The sequence below is a fragment of the Thamnophis sirtalis genome, unplaced genomic scaffold (genome assembly GCF_051295495.1).
Source record: "Thamnophis sirtalis isolate CommonGarterSnake01/CBP01778 unplaced genomic scaffold, rThaSir2_p1.2 scaffold_10, whole genome shotgun sequence".
NCBI lineage: Eukaryota > Metazoa > Chordata > Lepidosauria > Squamata > Natricidae > Thamnophis > Thamnophis sirtalis.
The window spans coordinates 72,816,535-72,842,486 of record NW_028261390.1 but is presented as its reverse complement, the minus strand read 5'-3'; the positions used below and the strand labels follow the sequence as shown (position 1 = coordinate 72,842,486).

At 44.7% G+C, this 25,952-nt stretch overlaps 1 protein-coding gene across 6 annotated transcripts in view; it reads right to left on the bottom strand.

The window, feature by feature from the left end:
• The window catches only part of KCNIP4 (potassium voltage-gated channel interacting protein 4), a 231,698-nt gene that overhangs the window by 5,859 nt on the left and 199,887 nt on the right, over nucleotides 1-25,952 (bottom strand). For 5 of the 6 annotated variants that reach the window (XM_087724906.1, XM_087724905.1, XM_087724903.1 and 2 more), the window contains 3 exons: nucleotides 18,293-18,362; nucleotides 6,810-6,880; nucleotides 813-920 (listed from right to left, as the gene is read on the bottom strand). In XM_087724906.1, coding sequence (XP_087581032.1) covers nucleotides 813-920; nucleotides 6,810-6,880; nucleotides 18,293-18,362 — 249 coding nt within the window. The remainder of the gene's footprint in view (nucleotides 1-812; nucleotides 921-6,809; nucleotides 6,881-18,292; nucleotides 18,363-25,952) is intronic. The other variant, XM_087724904.1, reaches the window with a different exon arrangement.

Here is a 25,952-nt window from a genome sequence, read left to right as displayed (position 1 = left end):
GATAGATAGATAGATAGATATAGATAGATAGATAGATAGATAGATAGATAGATAGATAGATAGATAGATAGATAGATGATAGACAGACAGACAGACAGACAGACATTGAGTGATTGATAAATAAATAGACAGAGAGAGAGAGTGACAGATAGATAGACAGATTAGAGAGAGAAAGAGAGAAAGTTAGATTAGATAGATAGATAGATAGATAGATAGATAGATAGATAGATAGATAGATGATAGATAGATAGATAGATGATAGATGATAGATAGAGATAGATGATAGATAGATAGAGAGAGAGAGATTAGAAATAGATAAATGAGAAAGAAATAGTAGATAGAGATGAAATAGTAAACAGATATGAGAGAGAGATGAGAGAGATAGGAGAGAAATAGTAAGATGAGAGTAGATAGATGAGAGAGAGAGAAATGAGAGAGAGATAGGAGAAAGAGAGAGAGAGATGGATGGATGGAAGGATAGATAGATAGACAGAGAGAGAGAGGGATGAGAAATAGTAGATGAGAGATGAGAAATAGATAGAGATGAAATAGTAGATAGATAGAGATGAGAGAGAGAGATAGGAGAGAGAGAGATAGTAAAATGAGAGTAGATAGAGAAATGAGAGAGAGATGAGAGAGAGATGAGAGAGATAGGAGAGAGAGATAGTAAGATGAGAGTAGATAGAGATGAGAGAGAGATAGGAGAGAGAATAGAAATAGATGGAAGGATGAGAGATAGTAGATAGATAGACATGAGATTTATCTATATGTGGGGGAAAAGTGTGTAATTAGCTTTGTGTTGGACTCCTTACCTCTTTTGTTATACAGCCGTCTTTGTTTATATCATACAAATTGAAAGCCCAGTTGAGTTTTTCCTGCACTGTCCCACGGAGCAAAATTGAAAGGCCCATCACAAAATCCTAGAAGGAGGAGGAGGAGGAGGAGGAGGAGGAGGAGGAGGAGGAGGAGGAGGAGGAGGAGGAGGAGGAGGAGGAGGAGGAGGAGGAGGAGGAGGAGAAGAAGAAGAAGAAGAAGAAGAAGAAGAAGAAGAAGAAGAAGAAGAAGAAGAAGAAGAAGAAGAAGAAGAAGAAGAAAAAAAAAACAAGAGACAATAGAAAACATGAAGGTTTTTGTTGCTTTAGGTTAACAGGCACTTTGGCAGACGGAACCACAAAATAAACCCAACTGTTTGATTGAATGCCTGTCACGTGACAGCTGAGTCGTCAGAATAGCCTTTGTCCCTTTGCCTGTTGGCTTCCTGGAAGCAGAAAAGTTTGGGAGATGACAACCTCTTGCAAGACTCCAATGAACCTTAAAAAACCCCTTAACCGCTTGGATCTTTCTTGTTGCCGTAATCGGCAAACGAAAAACGCTCCACTTCAATTGAATGAAAGTCAGAGTATATATATCCTATTTCTCTTTGAAGAGCCACTAGAATATAAACTGAGAGCAAACCCCACTTCTTACCTAGTTTGGGTCATGAAACGTCTACAAGAAAACCCCCAAGTTCAGAGAGCACCAAGGACCCCCCTCATGTCACCCCTGGGCTACAAATATTCTCCTTGGTTGAAGAAAACAGTAGTTTTACAAACTGCACCACTAACAGATTAACAGAGTCGGAAGGGACCTTGTAGGTCATCTAGTCCAACCTTCCGCCCAAGCAGGAGATGCTACACCATCTCTGACAGAGGGCAGCCCAGTCTCTTCTTGAAAGTCTCCTGTGATGAAGCTCCCACAACTTCCGAAGGCAACTTCTGTTCTGTGGGTGGATTGTCCTCACTGTCAGAAAGTTCCTCCTTCTTTCCAGGTTGAATCTCTCCTATCCCCAGCTATGGACCCACCCAGCTCCCCTTTCGTGAGTAATTGTTTATTGTGCTATTGTGTCACTGAAGGCAGCCATTTTTGTAAAAGTAGAAGCCACCCTGGGTTTACTTGCATTAGCGTGGATCTGAGAGAAAGCGGGTCATCCGGCTGATTAGATGTCTTTTTCTACCTTATATGCCTTGGCGTACAAATACCGGATTCAATTAATTCAGCCGTATAAACGTTTTGTGCCGGGGGGGGGGCAGCTTTTCCTTAGGAGGCACCCCAGAAAATCAATGCAATCAGCACATCAACAAGATCAGGAGGTTACTTGTCTGTTACACGGCAGACAAAAGCTAATTACAAAGAAGAAATAAAAGGTCATTATTTTCTCTCTTTCTCTCCCTCCTTCCCCCTTCTCTCTATCACTCTCTGTCACTCTCTGTCTCTAACCCTCTCTCTCTCTGTCTTTCTCTATTTCTGTTTCTCTCTGTGTGTCTGTCTGTCTCTCTCTATGTCCCCCTCTCTCTTTCTCTCTTTCTCTCCCTCCCTTCCTCCCCCTCTCTGTCTCTCTGTTTCCCCCCCTCTCTCTCTGTGTGTGTCTGTCTCTCTCTGTGTCTCTCTCTGTGTGTGTCTCTCTGTGTCTCTCTGTGTCTCTCTCCATCCCCCCTTTCCCTGTCTCTGTCTTTCTCTCTGTTTCTCTCTCTGTGTCTGTCTGTCTCTCTCTGTCTCCCTCTGTCTTCCTCACTCTCTCTCTCTTTCTCTCTGTCTGTCTCTCTTTCTCTCCTTCCCTCCCTTCTCTCTGTGTCTCTCTGTCTCTCTCTTTCTCTGTGTGTCTCTCTGTCTCTCTCTCTCTCTGTCTCTCTCTCTGTATCTCTCTGTTTCTCTCTGTCTCTCTGTCTTTCTCTCTTTCTCTGTGTCTCTGTGTCTCTGTGTCTCTCTCTCTCTCTCTGTGTGTGTGTGTCTGTCTTTCTCTCTGTCTCTCTGTCTCTCTGTCTCTCTCTGTTTCTCTGTTTCTCTCTTTCTCTCTCTGTCTCTCTCTTTCTCTGTGTGTCTCTCTGTCTCTCTCTGTCTCTCTCTGACTCTCTCTGTCTCTCTCTGTCTCTCTCTGTCTCTGTCTCTGTCTCTGTCTCTCTCTCTCTCTGTTTCTCTCTCTCTCTCTGTTTCTCTCTGTCTGTCTATCTGTCTCCCTCTCTCCAAACACCAGGGTATGCAGACAAGCATTTCCCAGCATCTCTGGGGATCTTATTTGTCCCCACCACCAGACCGCACGGATTTCTCAAAATAAAATTTTATTGCAAGCACGGTTCGCATGAAGCCCAGGGGATGGTCCAGATTGGTGAGACCGAATGTGGTTTTTGGAGCATGGATGGGCCTGCGCATAGCGCCTAGTCAGGAGCTCCTCAACCGAGGTCATGCCAAAATTGAGGAGATCAGAGTCAATCAAAGACACCCATCTGTAATTGAGATTATTAATTTTTATTCCCCTCTTTCTCTTTTACTGGACATTGAAGTCACTGGCATAACTCAGTTACCTACGAATACATCAAACTATCTCGTGAAAGGGAACATCCAAGATTACTGCTCTGCAGGTTTTTTTTTTTTTAAAAAAATAGTATTTATTGAATTTTCTAACATTTAAAAAACAAAACACAAAGGACAAATTTACCCTTAGAACAGCTTTTCCATATCGGTATCCATACCTTTCATAACAATCTTATTTACAAAAATATCATTATATGCTTATTTAAATGTGCTCCATATATTGTACTTTTACCATTTATACCTTAAGTTTTGCGTTTGCTCTCAAGCCAGGAATCCCATCTATTCCAAACTTGATAGCCCTTAGTTTCTTCCCTCTCCTTCATTCCCACAGAAAGTCTATCCGTTTCTGCACATCCATAGATGCTCCTTCCTCTAATTGGGTCTGGGGGAGTATCTGTTTGCTTCTGTAGGCAGTCTTCTTTTTTAGTATAAGTTTTGGAGTGAGCAACTAAAAATGTGAACCATGTAAACCAGTGACATGCGGTGAGGTTTATGGCTGGTGAGGCGGCAATTTTTTTAGACTTGTGGACTTCAACTCCCAGAATTCCACAGCCAGGCATGCTCAGTTCCAATTTAAAGCGACAGCATTTGTTTTTCTCCTTTGCTAAATAAGTTTCCTTTTTTCTTTTTCTTCTTCTTCTCCCTTCCCCTCCTTCCTCCCTCTCTCCCTCCTTCCCCCTCTCTCTAACACGCACACACACAAAGTTGCACCAGGAGGATGAAGTTTGAATTCCTCCCTCTCCCACTGACCCACACGTACCTTTTCAAGCTGTTTCACAGAGAATTTCAACTCTGCTCTTGCCTGCCATCATGAAAAGAAAAAAAAATGTAAAAGGAAAAAGGCGAGAGCTGAGGTCAGGCTGGGCTAGTTGCTGCCAGAGTCCACCGTGTGGATGACTCTGCTTAACTGTTTAAAAAAGCCTCTAAAAAGCGCCCTCTACAGGAGGAGGCAGGAGTACGATGTGCCTCATTTACATCAGGATTTTTTTGGCTTTTAACCCTTGCTTAGCTCTGCTTGAGTGACCATAAAGTCAGACTAGATGAGGCACATCATTCTCTTGCCGCCTCCTGTAGAGGGCGCTTTTTTAGACGCTTTTTTAAACAGTTAAGCACTAAGCAGAGTCATCCATGGTGACTCTGGGAGCAACTAGCTCAGCCTGACCTCCGCTCTTGCCTTTTTCCTTTTACATTTTTCTTTTCATGATGACAGTGGTGAGGCTCTGCCTCCCCTGCCTCCCCTGACTGCACCTCCCTGGTGTAGACAGAAATAAGCCTGGCTAGAATCGAGAGCCTGTTCTGAACTTCTTAAAGAAAAAGCAGAACATCACATAATAAATAGACCTGGCTAAGATTTAGTTTATCCATGCTGAGGATTTTGCAGTCCCATTGAGTGGAGTGAAGAGATCGGGTGAGGATTTAAAACTGTTATTCCAGGCAGTGGGCTATCACGGCACGAACGTAAGATAACGACACAGGAGAATTGGAATTTTTAGCATATTAGCAAAATCCCTTCGGTGGCTCCTCTGAACTCCTTCATGAATAAATAAATAACGGCGTATTTAATCATTTGCAGACTTCTCTGTTTCCACATTCATAAAAAAAAGTGTAAACAACGAATGTGCAAATACCGACCTCCTGATACCTTCAAATGTTTTACTAACTTTTGGAGGCTTTACATTTTTATCTTGATCGTAATGTTTGCTTCCTAGGTGTGTGTATCCTTTCCCCCAGGTTTCCCGATATTCATCCCGGATTTTATTTCCATAGCAGCCCTCCTCTGGGTCAGGATGCTAGAGTCACCGTGGGCTTAGCATTATTTATAAATAATACATAAGTACATAAATTAAGGCATGCAGAGGATGTGACAGTTCCAGAGTCATCAAGCCAGCTTTCACGGCTGATGGAGTTTTTCCTCTTTGGTCTTGGTCCAATAAATTAATTACTCCACTGCCCTGCATTTACTATGGTGGTTTAAACCAGCAGTTTGCATGTAAACAACAACAACAACAACAAAAAACCCTTGGCCTGTAAATATATTTGGTTACCTCCATGACTCTCCAACCCATGCACTTTGGGAAGCATCTCACTAGTAAAAACATTAATCAATCACCTCTTCCTAGTGGAGTATTTAGAATTGGAGAAGACCCAAAAGTTTTTCGATGAGTAAAGGACCTTGGAGCCCTCATCTCAAACGATCTACGTGCCACTGTAGTCCTCATCTCAAACGATCTAGAGCTCACTGTAACAGCATCGCCAAAAAGGCTTTAAGAGTTATTAACTTAATCGTATGAAGCTTCTTCTCTGGGAATATCGTATTGCTAACTAGGGCAAACAAAACCTTTGCCAGACCAATCCTCGAATACAGCTCATCTGTCTGGAATCCGCACTACATATCGGACATTAATACAATTGAGCAGGTCCAGAGGTATTTCACGAGAAGAGTCCTCCACTCCTCTGCTCACAACAGGATCCCTTACGCTTGAAATTTTGGGCTCGAACAACCTAGAACTACATCACCTACAGTCAGACTCAAGCGTAGTACAATAAATTGTCCGCTAAAAAGTCCTACCGGTCAATGACTTCTTCAGCTTCAACCGCAATAATACTCGGGCAAACAATCGATACAAACTCAAGGTAAACTTCTCCAAACTGGATTGCAGAAAATACGAGTTCAGCCACAGAGTGTTCAACGCCTAGAATGGTCTATCCAACTTCGTAGTTACATCCTCAACCCCACTCCCCAATAGCTTCAACCTCAAACTGTCTACTGTGGACCTCACCCCATTCCCTAAGAGGTCCGTAAGGGGCATGCATCACCTCACCATCCTGCCTTCTGTAAGTAAGAATGACACTTTAGAGCTCAGGAGAAACAATTCCCTTTCATTTAGCTCTTGAAACAAGAAGGAATTGACAGAGGGAAGATGATAATTGGGAGATAATGAAAGTTTAAACCTAAATCCCTGATTGATTAAAATCAGGCCCTCTTTTCCTCTGCTAATTGAATGTTTTCTGATTGTATTAAAATTCTTTCCATCACTCTTCTGCTGAGGGAATATTGATCGGAGAAGGGATTAAAGGAGAATGTTGACTAGATAGAGCAGTGTTTCTCAACCTTGGCAACTTGAAGATGTCCGGACTTCAACACCCAGAATTCCCCAGCCAGCGAATGCTGGCTGGGGAATTCTGGGTGTTGAAGTCCGGACATCTTCAAGTTGCCAAGGTTGAGAAACACTGAGATAGAGGAATGAGGTGTGGAGAACTAGAAAATCAGGATTTGCACTTTCTCAAGTAATTTAATAATAATAATAATATTAATACTACCAATATATTAGTAGTAAGAATTGGGTTCACCCATTATACCTGCTTGCGAGCAACGTGGGAAGCATCTAACCTTTTGCAAGACTTTGGGCTCTGTATTATACCACAGAAATAAATAACAGTAATAACAAAAGCCGCCTTACCTCAAAACTCACACATCCATTGTGATCTGTGTCAAATGCGTTGAACAGAAAATGTGCATATGTTGTAGAATCTGGAATTAAAAAGATTGAACCTTATGAATTGCACATTAAAACTTAACACTTTGAATAACCACGTTCTATCTTTTCCTTACCTCTATTAATTATTCTTATTAATTGGGGAGGGGTGGAGGTTAAGCCATTATTTGATTATTGTTAAGCAATTATACTTATAAAAAGTTCTCATCCTTCTTATACTTATAGCAGTAGACTTATATACCGCTTCATAGGGCTTTCAGCCCTCTCTAAGCGGTTTACAGAGAGTCAGCATATTGCCCCCAACAATCCGGGTCCTCATTTTACCCACCTCAGAAGGATGGAAGGCTGAGTCAACCCTGAGCCAGTGAGATTTGAACCGCTGAACTGCTGATCTAGCAGTAGCCTGCAGTGCTGCATTTAACCACTGCGCCACCTCGGCTCTTGCATGATACTTTGCATGATCCCAACCACAGATATCATACAGGGTGTTAAAAATCCAGTTATTATTTATGGAAATTGCACAGTTGAGTCTCCACTCATATTGGAGAATAGAAACCAAGACACGTCAAGGGGATGATTGGAACAAACCACACATAGGTGCATGTTATTCTGTGCTTCATATCTACTATTCCAGGTGGTTATTTCAGGATTCAAATTCGGAAGGATGACAATGCCACTGTCATTTTTAAAGCACATAGTTGTTTGAAGGCCCATCAAATTGTTATAAGAAGTGTCATTCAGAGTCTAGACAAGGGGCATTACTCCTAATTAGCTAAATAAAAATGGTTACATTTCCCATGGAATTCAGTCAACTTTAATACTCTTGTTGGCTCAAACTTCCTTCCTACCAATATGCTGCCACTCCAAATTGCTCTCTGAAGCTTATATGTGCAACTTTTGAGCTTCTTCCTAATCTCCATCAAGGTTGTAACACGTTTCAAATAGAACATGGAATAATAGAGTTGAGGGGGACTTTGGAGGTCTTCTAGTCCAACCCCTGCTCAAACAGGAGGCCCCATTTTGTTCCAGACGATGGTTGTGCAGTTTATTCTTGGAAGCCTCCAGTAATGAAGTTCCTATAACTTCTGAAGGGAAACTATTGCATTGGTTGATTGCTCTGCCAGGAAATTCCTCCTTATTTCCAGGTTGAATCTCTCGTTGGTCACTTTCCATCCATTGTTCCTTCTCTGGCCTTCGGGTGCCTTGGAGAATAGCTTGGCCCCCTTCCTCCTCTCTGTGGCAGCCCCTCCCTCAAATATTGGAAGATGCTCTCCTGTCTCCCCTGGTCCTTCTCTTCCCTAGACTAGCCAGGCCCAGTTCCTACAACCGTCCGTCATGTGTTTTATCCTCCAACTGTTGCTGTTTCCAGAGTCTCAACACTCTTTTTGCATTGTGGTGACCAGAACGGGATGCGGTACTCCAAGTGGGATCTTACTAACGCTTTGTAAAGCAGTACCAGAACTTCACATGATCTTGTGATGGCGAGCCCATGATACGTGTGCTGGAAGTGGCACGCAGAACATGTGAGACGTTGATCACTGCTCTTCCGGGTTCTGGAAGCTGGTTTTCATGATTGGGGAGCAGGGGAAACCGGAAGAGCAGCCACCCAGTGTGTGTGTGTGTGCCAGCGGCTGCTCTTCCGGTTTCTGGTGGGCGGAAGCACGGGCTTGCCCCCGTTTCAACACACGGTATCGTAAAGGTTCCCCAAGGCTGATCTAGTTCATTTAGTCAGAAGGCACCCTTACGACCCCCATCCCCTCACCAGAATTCAGGTGTTTGGCCACCGACTCATATTTACAACAATTGCTGTGTCCCAGAGGTCACGCGATCCCCTTTTTGCGACCGTCTGACAAGATTCACTCAACGATCGTGTGACTCACTTAATAACTGCAGCGATTCCCTGAACAACTGTGGCAAGGAAGGGGGCAGAACTCACTGGACGAAGGTCTCTCTTAGCAACACAAGTGTGTTCCTCGGTTGTGGTCGTAATTTGAGGACTACCTGTATAGATGCCGTAGTCAAGAGGGCCCTGTGCTTTGCACCAGCTGCAGCTCCCAAGGATTCCCCAGAGGAAACTCCAAGGAGGAAGAGCCTCCTAAGGTCATTCATGAAATCAGCTTTTTATTTTTATTCTCTTACCGGTTATACATTCACATAGTCATTGTTCTTATTTACATTTATCACTTTTACACATTTGTCTTTCCATATGAAAGGTTAAAATAAGACCTATTTAGTCTTATCACCACCCTATTTTTTTCTTTTCTTTTCTCCCTCCCTTCTCTACTTCCTTCCTTCCTCTTCTCCTTTCCCTTTCCTTCTTCCCTTGCTTCTCCACTGCTCCTCTCTTCCTCTTCCTCCTCCTACCCTCTCGCCTTCTCTTTCTATCCCTTCCTCTCCTTTCCACTTTCTTCCTTCTCTCCCCTTTCCTCTCCTCTCCTCCTCTCTTCCTTTCCTTTTCTGTTATTGTGCTTGTCTCTTTTCCTCCCTCAATTGGTGCATTTTCAGGATGGAATTCCCACAAACCCTGTTATAATGTTATGCTTGTCCTTTCCTATTTCCTTTTATTCATTACCATGTCCTAGCTATTTTTTTCTCTATATCTCATTCTTGAACATATACTTATATATTAATACTTTCTTTTCTATTCCCCCCTCCTCATTCAAAAGTGTCTCATCATGTATCTCTCTCTTGCTTTCCTTTCTAGATTTCTTTCTCTAATCTTCCACATGTCTTGAAGTCCACCGATTCCTCTTTATCCTTTATTGTCAGAGTTAGCCTGTTCATCCCTGCACAGTCCGAATCTGTCTCATCAGTCCCACCTGGACCACGCCCCTTTCCCCAGCCACCCCTCTGCCAGCCCAGCTAAGTTCCAGGTCTGTTGTCCACCTTTGAGAGTGAAACATTTCTCTAGCTGGATAGGAAAACCCTAACCCTAACCCACCCCACTCCAGGGGAAGGATACTGCAGAATCCCCATTCCCTCCCCACTTCAAGGAAAGGAAACTGCAAAATCCCCATTCCCTCCGCACTCCAGGGAAAGGATACTGTAAAATCCCCATTCCCTCCCCACTCCAGGGAAAGGAAACTGCAAAATCCCCATTCCCTCCCCACTTCAAGGAAAGGAAACTGCAAAATCCCCATTCCCTCCGCACTCCAGGGAAAGGATACTGCAAAATCCCCATTCCCTCCCCACTCCAGGGGAAGGATACTGCAAAATCCCCACTCCAGGGAAAGGATACTATGAAATCCCCATTCCCTCCCCACTCCAGGGAAAGGATACTATGAAATCCCCATTTCCTCCCCACTCCAGGTAAAGGATACTATGAAATCCCCATTTCCTCCCCACTCCAGGGGAAGGATACTGCAGAATCCCCATTCCCTCCACACTCCAGGGAAAGGAAACTGCAAAATCCCCATTCCCTCCACACTCCAGGGAAAAGATACTGTAAAATCCCCATTCCCTCCCCACTCCAGGGAAAGGAAACTGCAAAATCCCCATTCCCTCCCCACTTCAAGGAAAGGAAACTGCAAAATCCCCATTCCCTCCGCACTCCAGGGAAAGGATACTGCAAAATCCCCATTCCCTCCCCACTCCAGGGGAAGGATACTGCAAAATCCCCACTCCAGGGAAAGGATACTATGAAATCCCCATTCCCTCCCCACTCCAGGGAAAGGATACTATGAAATCCCCATTTCCTCCCCACTCCAGGTAAAGGATACTATGAAATCCCCATTTCCTCCCCACTCCAGGGGAAGGATACTGCAGAATCCCCATTCCCTCCACACTCCAGGGAAAGGAAACTGCAAAATCCCCATTCCCTCCACACTCCAGGGAAAAGATACTGTAAAATCCCCATTCCCTCCCCACTTCAAGGAAAGGAAACTGCCCTTGGAGAATAGGTTTCCCCCCTTCCTCCTCTCTGGGGCAGCCCCTCCCTCAAATATTGGAAGACTGTTCTCCTGTCTCCCCTGGTCCTTCTCTTCCCTAGACCAGCCGTGCCCAGTTCCTGCAACCATCCGTCATGTGTTTTATCCTCCAACTGTTGCTCTTTCCAGAGTCTCAACACTATTTTTGCATTGTGGTGACCAGAACGGGATGCGGTACTCCAAGTGGGATCTTACTAACGCTTTGTAAAGCAGTACCAGAACTTCACATGATCTTGTGATGGCGAGCCCATGATACGTGTGCTGGAAGTGGCACGCAGAACATGTGAGACGTTGATCACTGCTCTTCCGGGTTCTGGAAGCTGGTTTTCATGATTGGGGAGCAGGGGAAACCGGAAGAGCAGCCACCCAGTGTGTGTGTGTGTGCCAGCGGCTGCTCTTCCGGTTTCTGGTGGGCGGAAGCACGGGCTTGCCCCCGTTTCAACACACGGTATCGTAAAGGTTCCCCAAGGCTGATCTAGTTCATTTAGTCAGAAGGCACCCTTACGACCCCCATCCCCTCACCAGAATTCACGTGTTTGGCCACCGACTCATATTTACAACAATTGCTGTGTCCCAGAGGTCACGCGATCCCCTTTTGCGACCGTCTGACAAGATTCACTCAACGATCGTGTGACTCACTTAATAACTGCAACGATTCCCTGAACAACTGTGGCAAGGAAGGGGGCAGAACTCACTGGACGAAGGTCTCTCTTAGCAACACAAGTGTGTTCCTCAGTTTGGTCGTAATTTGAGGACTACCTGTATAGATAGTCAAGAGGGCCCCGTGCTTTGCACCAGCTGCAGCTCCCAAGGATTCCCCAGAGGAAACTCCAAGGAGGAGGAGGAGCCTCCTAAGGTCATGCATGAAATCAGCTTTTTATTTTTATTCTCTTACCGGTTATACATTCACATAGTCATTGTTCTTATTTACATTTATCACTTTTACACATTTGTCTTTCCATATGAAAGGTTAAAATAAGACCTATTTTGTCTTATCACCACCCTATTTTTTTCTTTTCTTTTCTCCCTCCCTTCTCTACTTCCTTCCTTCCTCTTCTCCTTTCCCTTTCCTTCTTCCCTTGCTTCTCCCCTGCTCCTCTCTTCCTCTTCCCCCTCCTACCCTCTCGCCTTCTCTTTCTATCCCTTCCTCTCCTTTCCACTTTCTTCCTTCTCTCCCCTTTCCTCTCTTCTCCCCCTCTCTTCCTTTCCTTTTCTGTTATTCTGGTTGTCTCTTTTCCTCCCTCAATTGGTGCATTTTCAGGATGGTATTCCCGCAAACCCTGTTATAATGTTATGCTTGTCCTTTCCTATTTCCTTTTATTCATTACCATGTCCTAGCTATTTTTGTTTCTCTATATCTCATTCTTGAACATATACTTATATATTAATACTTTCTTTTCTATTCCCCCCTCCTCATTCAAAAGTGTCTCATCCGGGTTCTGTATCTCTCTCTTGCTTTCCCTTCTAGATTTCTTTCTCTAACCTGTCATAGAATCTTCCACATGTCTTGAAGTCCACCAATTCCTCTTTATCCTTTATTGTCAGAGTTAGCCTGTTCATCTCTGCACAGTCCGAATCTGTCTCATCAGTCCCACCTGGGCCACGCCCCTTTCCCCAGCCACCCCTTTGCCAGCCCAGCTAAGTTCCAGATCTGTTGTCCACCTTGGAGTGAAACATTTCTCTAACTGGATAGGGAAACCCTAACCCTAACCCTAACCCATCCCACTCCAGGGGAAGGATACTGCAAAATCCCCGTTCCCTCCCCACTCCAGGGAAAGGATACTGCAAAATCCCCATTCCCTCCACACTCCAGGGGAAGGATACTGCAAAATCCCCATTCCCTCCACACTCCAGGGGAAGGATACTGCAAAATCCCCATTCCCTCCACACTCCAGGGAAAAGATACTGTAAAATCCCCATTCCCTCCCCACTTCAAGGAAAGGAAACTGCAAAATCCCCATTCCCTCCCAACTCCAGGGAAAGGATACTGCAAAATCCCCATTCCCTCCCCACTTCAAGGAAAGGAAACTGCAAAATCCCCATTCCCTCCCCACTTCAAGGAAAGGATACTGTAAAATCCCCATTCCCTCCCCACTCCAGGGAAAGGATACTGCAAAATCCGTATTCCCTCCGCACTCCAGGGAAAGGATACTGCAAAATCCCCATTCCCTCCCCAGTCCAGGGAAAGGATACTGTAAAATCTCCATTCCTTCCCCACTCCAAGGAAAGGATACTGTAAAATCCCCATTCCCTCCCCACTCCAGGGGAAGGATACTGTAAAATCTCGTTGTTGATTCAGATGTAATCCTCCAATCAAAGCTGAATGCCCCTTAATTCTCTAAGCCTTGGGCGCTTTCTCTGACTCAAAGCGACTTAACAGTCTGAATCCGAGTGATTGGAGCTGATCGGTATTTGCACAATTAACATTCTGGAAAGTGGAAGGAATAAACAGCCTCGGGGTCTTATGAGATTCAGGCCAAGCAAACCGAAATACTTATTTTTACAATATTATTAGCGTCCGTATTTAACAGGGCAATCCAGGCCCAGCAGGTTGCAGGTACTGTAGAAGTAGCAAACACCAGAGCAGGACAAATAACTTGCAAACATTAAGTTGCTTTGGAAGTTTTTGGACAACTTGAAGATGGGGAGAAATAGAGTTTAAGCAGAGACATCCCCCTGCCAACAAAAGTGTGTATAGTCAAGGCTTGTGGTTTTCCCAGTTGCCATGGATGGCTGTGAAGGTTGGACCATAAGGAAGGCTGAGCACCAAAGAATGGAGGCCTTTGGACTCTGGGGCTGGAGGAGAAGACTCCTGCATTGAGTCCCTTGGACTGCAAGGCCATCCAACTGGTCAGTCCTAGAGGAGATCAACCCTGGCTGCTCTTTAGAAGGCCAGATCCTGAAGAGGAAACTCAAAGACTTTGGCCACCTGATGAGAAGGAAGAAGGATTCCCTGGAGAAGAGCCTCATGCTGGGAACGATGGAGGACAGAAGAAGAAGAAGGGGACAGCAGAGAAGGAGGTGGATGGATGGAGTCACCAAAGCAGCCGGCATGAGCTTCAATGGACTCCAGAGGATGGGAGAGGACAGGAAGGCTTGGAGGAACGTTCTCCATGGGGTCATGATGGGTCAGACACGACTTCGCAACTAACAACAAATTGTAAAGCTATACCCTAAAGTGTTGGTATTATAGGCAAAAAGAGGGTAAAAAAAATAATTTCAGTTGCCTTATTATTGTCCTTTGGGAATTGTGGACTTGTGTGGTTGTGCCAAGAACTGGCCCTGTGTCATTTAAGGTGTTTTAGGATTGAAAGGATTGGCTGGTGACATCACCATTGCCTGGGGGACCCCCACAGGAGCTCCTTCCATGTCCCCCTCAAGGAGCTGGAGCAAATGACTCACCCGGTCTATTTAGCCCTTGGATTTCCTGCTTTTATTCTTTCAAAAACTATCCATATCCAATCTTACTTTGGTTTTACATTTGAAGGGGAAAGGGAAGTGTTTTTGTTCTGAGATAGCCAAGGCAGGCTGTTTTCTAGAGAGACGAGGTAGAGAGCCGAGGTGGCGCAGTGGTTAGGGTGCAGTACTGCAGCCACTTCAGCTGACTGTTATCTGCCGTTCGGCGGTTCAAATCTCACCGGCTCAAGGTTGACTCAGCCTTCCATCCTTCCGAGGTGGGTGAAATGAGGACCCCGATTGTTGCTGGGGGCGATATGCTGACTCTGTAAACTGCTTAGAGAGGGCTGAAAGCCCTATGAAGTGGTATATAAGTCTAACTGCTATTCCTATTGCTATTCTACCTTGGAACAAAAAAATAAAATCTCCCTTATGCTGATCATTTTCTGAGGAATAACCTGGAGGCCCTTTCTCCTGTTTCTTTTTCAGTGTCTACAGTACGGAAGCTTCATTAGGCTTTTACTACTAATAGTATGAACAGGATTTTGCCTATTGGGTGTTGTGTCACTTTTTTTTTTAAAGGAAAAGGAAATGCCATTCTTCAAGGCATGAAAATGCATCCCCTTTCTTTCTAACTTGAAATAGGCTAGGCATATGCACCATGTGGGAAATGAACAGAAGAGAACAACAGAGGGAAGGGACCTTGGAGGTCTTCTAGTCCAACCCTCCCCCCAACTCAAGCAGGAGGCCATCCTGGACAAATGGTGGTCCAATCTCTTCTTAAAAACCTTACAAACAAAGAAACAAACAAAAACCCCTGTAAAACATTTATGAAAACCAATGGATGCCGGTTCTAGGTTCTCGAGGGCTTTCCATCCGGTTGAGGTGGAGAAATGGAGAAAAGGATGTCCTGGGGTGGGGGAAATTTGTTCTGAATTTGGCAGAAAAAGTATTTGTCCAGCATTGGAGAAAAAATTAAAACATGGTTGGAAGAGAGATGATACAACAGCTGAAGCCAGAAACATTTCTGCTAGGAATTCTACCTGAAATTTATAATAAAGAGAATTTAATCATTCATGTATTAACTGCAGCTAGAATTGTATTTGCACAACATTGGAAAAGTGCAGAGTTCCCTATTGATGAGAAGGTGATAAGGAAAACATTAGAATGTGCAGAAACGAACAGATTAACATTAGCAATGGAGGAGAAAGAGCAAACTGAATTATTATATGATATGGGAAGTATTTTACCAATGGTTGGAGAGAGAAAAAAGCAGTTTGGAAATGAAGAAAGCTAAAAAATAAGTAGATACACTGAGAGATATAAATAAGATGAAAACTGTTAGTATGTGTATGATGAGAATAATGATGTTTAATGTTGATATGATGTTATTACTAGAAGATATTAAGAAGAAAAATTGAGTGTTTTATAACGCTTAAATGCTTAATATATTATAATACTAAACTTAGGGAAATAATGTTCATATGAATGTGAAAGATGTGGCAAAAGAGGAACGATGTGGCACAGAGAGGTTTCTACTCAGATGACACTCGGCATAAGGAAAGTTGGAATGTTTATCTTTGTAACCAAAAAATAATAAAACTCTTTAAAAAAAAAAGAATTTGGCAGAAAAACATCTCAGCGAATTCGCGGAGGATAGAAGAACAACATAGTGAAATTGTGCAGAAGAAAAAGCCAGGAGAATTTGTTCAGGAAAACGAGAAGGAAAAAGAAGTTTATACAGAAGGAGAAGGCCTGGAGCACAAGGATTGCGGGATTGGGATTGTGAGCTGATAAAACGTCCTGCTTAAATAAAAAAAACAGTTGTGTGGTTTCAGTAAGAAGGAGCCATAATAATAATCAGAAAAAACACCGAGTTGGCTGCCTTATTATCCACACTGTACCGATTGATGCCAAGAGCCGGGGATTATTTACCGATGGTGGAAAGCTGTCAAGTCGGTGAAGGGAAAGGAAAGCCACGTGCCTTGCGAAAGAAAGGGAGGCCCATGGAGATCAGTGGGGGGGGCCACACATTTGCATCAACCGCAGGCTTTGAACGACACATTTCAATTGATTCTGGGTTTCTCCCTGCCTATCCGAACATCTCATTCTGTGGGGGAGGAAGAATAACCCCACGGAGAGCTTATCAGGAATCATTTTGAAGCTTTGCCAGTTCTCATTAGGTGAACTGCGAATAAGGAGAGATTTGTAGAATTTCTTTTCTCCTTTAAAGCTCCAACTCGCATCGACTATTAATGAAAGAGTAATTCTTTATTGTCAGGGAGCACGCAAGAAAGAAATCTCTCTTTTTTTCCCCCTTAACAAGTCACAGCACCACTTTTCAACTTTTCTCTGCCAGGTTTTGATAACGGCAGGAGAGACGAGAGCGAACCTTTCCCTTTTCCAAGGAGACCCAACTTTGCTTGGCCCCCCAAATTTAGGAATAGTCGGATGTGAGTAATAGTGATGGGTGAATACAGTCCATATATGTCTATGGAGATTCTCCATCATCCAAGTCAGGGTTGTCCCAAAGATGCTTTTTTTCAAGAGGCAACTGGGCTTCCTTTATTTTCCCTTGAAGGCGTTTCGCTTCTCATCCAAGAAGCTTCTTCAGTTCTGGCTGGAATCAGAACCGAGGAAGCTTCTTGGATCAGAAGTGAAACATCTTCCAGGAAAAACCAAGAAAGTCCAGTTGCCTCTTGAAAAAAGCATCTTTGGGACAACATAATTCAACATTTTGGAGAAGAACTGATGGTCCCAGCATTACAACCTATGTGTCTGGATTATCTGGCTTAATTTTTGAAGCTGCGTTTCTTTTTCCCACCTCTCCAATTCCTGCTTTTCATACTACATTGCCTAACAAAGATCTCGGTAGCAAGCTGGGTATTAAAACCTAATAAAAGGATATCTATTCCTTTTTTTTTCTTTATTCCTACTGTTTTGTTTATAAGACCCTTTAAAAAAAGAAACAAAACATAATAATATTCATTGCAGCTATTTTCCTTCGAAAATTAATTATGGCTCAAATATAATTATAGTCATTTTGGACGCAAATTCTATATCCTTTAAATGCTATCCTTTACATCCTTTTCCTTTCTTTTCCTCCCCCCCCCCTAACTATGGTACTTGCATAGGGATTATGCTTTATACTATGTATATTGTTTGTATTTGTTGTCATGGATTGAACCAGGGAGGCTGAAACCGATTTTGTTGTATACCTGATGTAGAACTACAATAAAGGCTATGCTACTATTAAATGGCTGTTGAAAAGTTGTTTCTTCATCTAAACCTTCCCAGAATGAATATTAGAATCTTTTATTCTCTTCTTCCTCCTCCTCCTCCTCCTCCTCCTCCTCCTCCTCCTCCTCCTCCTCCTCCTCTTCCTTCTTCTCCTCCTCCTTCTCCTCCTCCTCCTCCTCCTCCTATTTCTACTTCTACTTCTCCTTTTCCTCCTCCTCCTCCTCCTTCCTTTTCCTCCTCCTCTTCCTTCTCCTCCTCCTTCTCCTCCCCTTCTCTTCCTCCTCCTCCTCTTCCTTCTTCTGCTCCTCCTTCTCCTCCTACTCCTCCTATTTCTACTTCTCCTTTTCCTCCTCCTCCTCCTCCTCCTTCCTTTTCCTCCTCCTCTTCCTTCTCCTCCTCCTTCTCCTCCCCTTCTCTTCCTCCTCCTCCTCTTCCTTCTTCTGCTCCTCCTTCTCCTCCTACTCCTCCTATTTCTACTTCTACTTCTCCTTTTCCTCCTTCTCCTCCTCTTCCTCCTCCTCCTTCTTCTCCTCCTCCTCTTTCTCCTTCTTCTTCTCCTCCTTCTCCTCCTCCTCCTCCTCCTCTTCCTCCTTCTCCTCCTCCTCCTCCTCCACCCTTCAAGATGCTAATTCAACACAGAAAGCAGTCTAAAACAAAGAATGCATTTGAACCCAAATACAGAGCATTCTTGAACAACTGGCCTGTGGCTAAGGCAGAAGACACCCATGAATGAAATCTTTCCACCACCACCCCCCTTCCAAAACTCATCAGCGCTGAATTCCCGAGGCCCACCCACGCCCCTCCTGGATTTCAACAGCAGTGGGAGGTAACGGGGGGGGGGGGGGATGTACATGCAAACACGGCTACTTATCTCAAAGGACTCACCTCCCTGTGGGAAGAACTGAGAGTAAATCTCTTTGAAGGTCTCTTCATTAACAATCCCACTGGGGCACTCCTAAAGAAAGGGGCAGAGATGCGTGTGAATAACAAACCTATTCTCCAGCTCTCCAAACTCACACAACTCACACAACGACTTCAGAAAGCTTAAAACGGTCAGGAGGAACAGCTGCTTGCAAAAGGGATCCAACTACCCAACTCTTCGCAGCCTTCCTCTTATTCCCTGGCTCACAATTTGCTCCCGGAAAGTAGAAATGGACGCCCCCCCCCCCCCCCAATCTCCCTGCACTGACGCTCTGTGAGTGTCTGGCCACTGTTCCAAGCAGAAATCTGTTAATTCAGGCAGTGTCCAACGTTTTCGATGTATACCATGAAAACTTCGTGCCTTTTAGCCTCAGATCTTGCTCAATGTCAAACGTGCCTCCTCCAGAATCCGAGAAAGGAAACCCCCAACTCCATTTGTTTCAGAGAAAAAGTGCTTTTACTGGATATGAAGTGATAGCATCGCACGTCAACCCAGATCTGGGGCTAAAAGGCGCGAAATTGTACGTATCAAAAGTTTACCCAAATCCCTCCCCCCCCCAACAACCCCAAGGGGAATGCCCAATCTCCATCGCACCCCCTCCCCAAGGGTGTCACGTGGGGTGCATCTTCAGGTGGCCTCATCCATCTGGAATAATGCAGAGATGGTTGACCAAGGCCAGACCTGAACAGGACCATTCAGCAGGCGCAGAAGGTGGTGAGAACCAAAACTCCCTCTTCCCTCTGAGATATCTCCTCCAGCATGATTTCCCCCCCCACAAATACTGAAACCCCCTCCCTCCCCGTTACTATGGCAGCCGATAGCAAGCAAAGTGATTTCAGAAAGCTTAAAACGGTCAGGAGGAACAGTTGCTTGCAAAAGGGATCCAACTACCCAACTCTTTGCAGCCTTCCTCTTATTCCCTGGCTCACAATTTGCTCCCGGAAAGTAGAAATGGAAGCCCCCTCCGCAATCTCCCTGCACTGACGCTCTGTGAGTGACTGGCCACTGGTGGTCCCCACACAAACCTGTTAATAAAGGTAGTCCTCGACTTACGGCAGTTCATTTAGTGACACTGGAAAAAAAGTGGCTTATGTGATCGTTTTTCAGACTTCAGACCTTTGCAGCGTTCCCGTGGCTGTTTGATTAAAATTCAGCCGCCCGGCAACTGACTCACATTTATGACGGTTACAGTCCCCGGGGGTCACGTAAGCCCTTCTCGCAAACGCCCATCAAGCAGCATTAAGCCAGGTTCGCTTAACGACCAGGAGACCAATTGAGCAACTGCAGTGATTCACTAAACAGCAGCGGCAAGAAAAAGTCATAAAATGGGGCAAACCCACTTAGCCCGTCCCTCACTTAGCAACAGAACCTTTGGGCCCAACTGTGGTCATAAGTCGAGGACTACTTGTACAGACAGCCAACAAATCATCCTCTGAACCCCCTAGATTTTATTCTCTCTTCCTTGGCTAATGAAATTGAAGCTCCCTTTGCGATGAAGGAAACTTTTTAGAACCTTTTAAGGCTTCTTCGCTGTTCACCACTGATAGGAAATATGGAACTTTGGTAAACTTTTGGCGGCTTCAGAGTTGGCACCACGAGAGTGATTGCGGCTGTCACATCACGGGATAGCAGCCCACGGAAACCTCTTTTTCTCCCACAAGGGTCCCTGAGGGCATCCGTGCCTCAAAGCATCCCAGGGTTCAAAGACTGTAGGTCCATTTTCCCCCCAAGTGAAAGAGGCGTTTACATCATTCAAATTCTTTTGAATTCTTTTTTTTTCCCTTTCAATAAGTTTTTTATTTTTATTCCCTTATATATAGTTACAGGTATACATCCCCATAGTTATTGTCCTTATTCATCTTTATCACTATTAAACATTCATTTTTCCCTATAAAGGAATTAAAATGTATGATTGCTTTGCTGACTATTCCATACAACTATTTTGCTTTACCTCCATCCTCCTTTCCTTTCCTTTTCTCCCTCCCTCCCTTCTCTACTTCTCTTCTTTCCTCCTCTCCTTTCCCTTTCCTTCTTCCCTTGCTTCTCCCCTGCTCCTCTCTGCCTCTTCTTCCTCCTGCCCTCTCTCCTCCTCTTTCTATCCTTTCTAGCCTTCCTCCCCTTTCCTCTCCTCTTCTCCTCTCTTCCTTTCCTTTTCTCCCTCCCTCCCTTCTCTACTTTCTTCTTTCCTCCTCTCCTTTCCCTTTCCTTCTTCCCTTGCTTCTCCCCTGCTCCTCTCTGCCTCTTCCCCTTCCTACCCTCTCTCCTCCTCTTTCTATCCCTTCCAGCCTTCCTCCCCTTTCCTCTCCTCCTCTCTTCCTTTCCTTTTCTCCTTCCTTCCCTTCTCTACTTGAGCCAAGGTGGCGCAGTGGTTAAATGCAGCACTGCAGGCTACTGCTAGATCAGCAGGTCAGCGGTTCAAATCTCACCGGCTCAGGGTTGACTCAGCCTTCCATCCTTCCGAGGTGGGTAAAATGAGGACCCAGATTGTTGTTGGGGGCAATATGCTGACTCTCTGTAAACCGCTTAGAGAGGGCTGAAAGCCATATGAAGCGGTATATAAGTCTACTGCTATTGCTATTGCTATTACTTTCTTCTTTCCTCCTCTCCTTTCCCTTTCCCTCTTCCCCATCCCCTCTCCTATTCCTCTCTGCCTCTTCCCCTTCCTACCCTCTCTCCTCCTCTTTCTATCCTTTCCAGCCTTCCTCCCCTTTCCTCTCCTCTCCTGCTCTCTTCCTTTTCTTTCCTTTTCTGTTGTTCTGGTTGTCTCTTTTCAGCTCTGAACTGGTGTATTTTGGGGATGGTATTCCCGCAAACCCGGTTATAATTTTATACTTCTCCTTTCCTATTCCCTTTTCTTCATTATCATGTCCTAGCTCCTTTTTTCCTCTCTATATATTTCATTCTTAAACATATACTTATATATTAATACTTTCTTTTCTATCCCTCCCCTCTTCCCTCCCTTTTCCATTTAAAAGTGTCTCGTCTGGGTTCTGTATCTCTCTCTGGCTCTCTTTTCTAGATTCCTTTCTCTCTTCCCCGTGTCTTGAAGTCCACCCATTCCTCTTTATCAATTTTAGGGCAAATTGTTTTGAATTCTGTCGGGCCAACGTTTTATTCCCCAACCAACTTTCGTTGTGTGTTCCAGGAAATGTGAGGAAGGGGGGGTAACAGAAATGATTGATTTAATGCAGATATCTTAAATCAAATGTAGCCACCTTTTACATTAATTATTTCATTTCAGGATGACAATTTTTCCACATTTTTAAAAAGAAAAAAAAATACTATACTGATTCCTCTTGGGCATGAAAAAGACACAGACACCTTGAGAAAGTTTTTCATTAGGAAAAGGTAGTTGAGCTTTTAGGATGCCTGGGCCTGCCCTTCTCTCTTCTCCTACAGGACAGAGGAAAACACAGTTCCTGCTTTTAAGACAACTTAGTGCGAAGGCCTCTTTAAACACACAGGTTCCCTCAACCAACTTCAGAAACAAAACTCACACTTTCTAAGCCCACACCGATACCTCCCCATCCCTGCGGTCATCTCCTATGCCCCCCACCACCACCATCACAAATATCTTTAAGTGGGGACCTTTGCTGGCTGGGCAATTCTAGGAGTTCACACAACTTAAACTTGCTAATGTTGAGAGACACGGCTGTACATGAATGTAGGGTAGAGATACTCTAGGTGTGACTCTCCATTACGAATTCCAATTTCAAACTCTTTCTGAGAATGCCAAGAAACATGCACCGTAGTATATCTTTTATTTATTTGCATCCTGCCTTCCTTAATTGTTTACAAATAACTCAAGGCGACGGACATGTTCAACACAACTTTCCTCCTCCTGTTTGCCCCACAACAAGACCCCTGTGAGGTGGTTTGGGCAGAGAGAGAGGGGGGGGGAAGGAGAGAGAGAGGGAGGGAGGGAGGAAAGGAGGGAGAGTGAGAGAGAGGGGGAGAGAGGGGGAGAGAGAAAGAGAGGGAGAGGGAGAGGAGGGGAGAGAGGGGGAGAGGGAGAGGGAGAGAAAGGGTCTGGCCCAGAGCCATCCAATTGGCTTTCATGGGTAAGATGGGACTAGAACTCACCGTCTCCTGATGAGTGGACCAAAGTCACCCAACTAACTTTCATGGCTAAGACGGGACTAGAACTCATTGTTGCCTGGTGATTGCATCAAGGTCACTCAGCTTGCTTTTATGGCTAAGGCAGGACTAGAACTTTCTGTCACCTGGCGATTATCCCAAAGTCACCCAGCTGGCTTTTGTGCTAATGGTAGGACTAGAACTCACGGTCTCCCACTTCGTAACCCGGTCCCTTAACCACCAGACCAAATTGGCTATAATATAGCATATAGGACAGTTATAACAGCACAAATGTTTAATGACTCATCTACTGGAGTCACGCGAAACATCTTCACAGGAGTATTTTAAGCTTTTGATTTCACAAAGCTGATCTCTTCCTTCACTTTTCATTCTAGAGCAGAAGAAAAATGGAAAAAGTGGAAGGGAAGTGGGCAGCCATGGCAGGGAAACCAAATGTTCTGACCGAGGCTCCCCCAAAAAGCACGAGGCAGAATCCTGGTCCCGACAAAACCCCTTTTATTAAACGAAGGTCAATTCCTCTCCTTCAGCTCCAGCCAAGGCCTGGCAAACAGCCTTTCAAAGGTGGATTTATGACCACAGACCTTATCTATCTTGGAAAGCTGCCATGTCAATATTTCCCAAATGAGATGCTGTGCAAGGAAAGGCTGGGCAGAGAGTCTCTGAGATTCACGGACAGATCTTCACACTCCTGAAATCAACGAACAAATTGTTTCCTGCAAATGCCCCCTCCCATTTCGCTCCTCTTTTATGTCCTATGGGAGGGGCCATTCACCATCCACCTGTGGCTTCACTCCCAAGTCGACCCTGATTCCTGAGCTGTTCTTCTCATCTGGCAGCTCTGCGCATGCGCACACTGGGAACAGGCTCCAGCTGTTCCTCTGCCTCACTGATCTCTGACTCTGAAGGCAGCACATAACTACCAGACGGCCCCAAGCCTCCGACACAGAGCCCTCCTCCGAGCCTTCCCCAGACTCCAGGACTGGCCCAGGTTCCTCCCCAACCCTCCTCACTCTCTGAATCTGCTCCCAGCTCCACAGGCTGCCAGCAGATCACAGGATGCAACTCAAGTCTCTCTCTAAGGAAACGTATCAATAATAACTTGATTTGCCAGAGTTTTCTCTTTTCTCAAACGAAAAAGAATGGCTTTCAGAGCAGTTATAACGCGTCAAAGAACCCCAATAAAGTGGGTTTTTAAGCATGACTTTTGTGCCTGAAATTTCTATTTTTACACTCTTTGCTTGGTGACTACAAAGGAGGGAAGAAGCCAACTAGCCTGATTATAAAACCAGTACGACAAAATAAATACACCAACGATCACAACCGTTTCATCACAGCTAATGGCTGTTGAAGCTTGTTCCAGCCTCTGCGGTGGGGTCACGACCTGGTCTGAAGCTTGTCTGGGAAACCATCTTTAAAAATAGAAAGCTAACAGGAAAAAGGGGGGAAGACAGGCGAATTCCATGGCTCCACACCAGATGATGTCAGATCTGTGTTTTTGACCGCAAAACCAGCACGCTCTGAATATCTTTGTAATTTTTAACCTGTTAGCTCCTAACAGGTCGATCTTGGTTTTATATAATAGCCGGCTGTTTGCAAAGCTGCTTTTTCATCATGGTTGCAAGGGCAAAGGGTCATTGTACAAGGCAGTTGCTAAATGAGGACTGTACCTACTTGATAGAGGGAAAAAAATGCCACGTTGTATTACCAGAACCAAAAGGTTCTTGCGCAATAAAACTTTTTCCATTGTGATCCATTAAACGATCACTAACCCCCTGCTTTAACTACCAATGGGTGTCAATGGATGGCTCAGGGGCTAAGGCGCTGAGCTTGTCGCTCAGAAAGGTCGGCAGTTCGGCGGTTCGAATCCCCAGCGTTGCATAACCGAGGGAGCTCCCGTGACTTGTCCCAGCTTCTGCCAACCTAGCAATTCAAAAGCACGTGAAAAATGCAAGTAGAAAAATAGGAGCCACCTTTGGTGGGAAGGGAACAGCCTTCCATGCGTCTTCAGCATTGAGTCATGCCGGCCACATGACCACAGAGACGTCTTCGGACAGCACTGGCTCTTTGGCTTTGAAACGGAGATGAGCACCGCCCCCTAGAGTCAGGAACGACTAGCACATATGTGCAAGGGGAATCTTTACCTTTAGCCACCTGCTGCCTCTCAAAATTTGGTTAAATACCCCTTTCTTCTCTTCGGTACCCAGGCGGAGAGATTATGCTTCATTTTCCTTTCCTGCCCCCTTTCCCCATCCACCTGATTCTTTCAGATTCACTCAAGCATATTAAGAACAATCGTACTGATGGATTTCCCAATTACTTTAATTACGGCATTCATTTTGCACAGGGCAAAATTTTGGCAACTCAAATGCAGTTTGAACTACAATCATTCCACTGAAGTTTAACTTTTTTTTTTTTTAAAGGCTTGTGGAGCAAAATGAAGGCTCATTATTGTATTAATTGAAATATTACACTAATCTCAGCGGGGAAGAATCACAAAAGAATCACTGTTAAGTATTATTTGACTATTAATATTAAGTCACTTTCTTTAGGATTTCAGCTCCAAAATATGTGTACAAAATAGGCATTCTATATGATCTTGTTCTTTGGAAGAGATTGGCCATTCATCGGCAGCTGTCTCTCCATTTCCTTTAATTAGTGTCCTTGATTCCATTATGCTGCATAATATTTTTTTTTTAAAAATCCACCTCAATTATCTGTAATTATCTGGAGGGGCGGTTAGAGAGCTATTAATTTAATACTTTAGCTGTTTTCAGCAGAATTAACTCTTGTGATTGTTGCGTTCATGCATCAGCCAAATTTAAGAACTAATCAGTGCAGGCACCGCTGGCCATAAGCCAAAAATAATTACTGAAGCATATTTGATGGGATCTCTCAAAACTTGCGGTTGCAAGAGTTTTCGAGAGGAGGGAAGCGAGCGAGATGCCCTCCATCCATCCTTGCATTGGCAGGATATCAGCATGACATCTTCTTCTAGGTAAGTGTTGGTGAAACATTTCGGCACCGGGAGCACACCGGGAACGCAACTGCCCAGTGAGCACGCACATGCCGGGAAGGTGATCTTCTGGTCTCTAGCACATGCCTGCACATCGGCCGGCTGGTCTTCAAGGGCACATGCATGCGAGAAACTGGAAGACCAGGTGGGAACCGGAAGATCATCTTGGCGGCTCGTGCATGCACAGTGGGCGGCTGCTCTTGTGGGGCTCCCGCACATGTGAAGGCCAGCCGGCTGGCACACCAGAATTTGGAAGAGCAACATGCCCAGAGAGATGGTTCTTCATGCCACTTCCAGCCCGCATGCCACGGTTCTAGGTTGGCAAAACTCCGACTGCTTCCAGCGGCAACTTTCCCGCTTTCGCTGTGAACTTTTATTGAAGAAACATCCCACGTGCCAATGTACTTGTGACAATCCTTTGTGCGAAGTTCACAGTACATTGTAGCTTTCTTGCAGTTCCATAATTGCACAGCAGGAAAAAAATGCACTATTATCTTTAAGAGAAGTGTGGC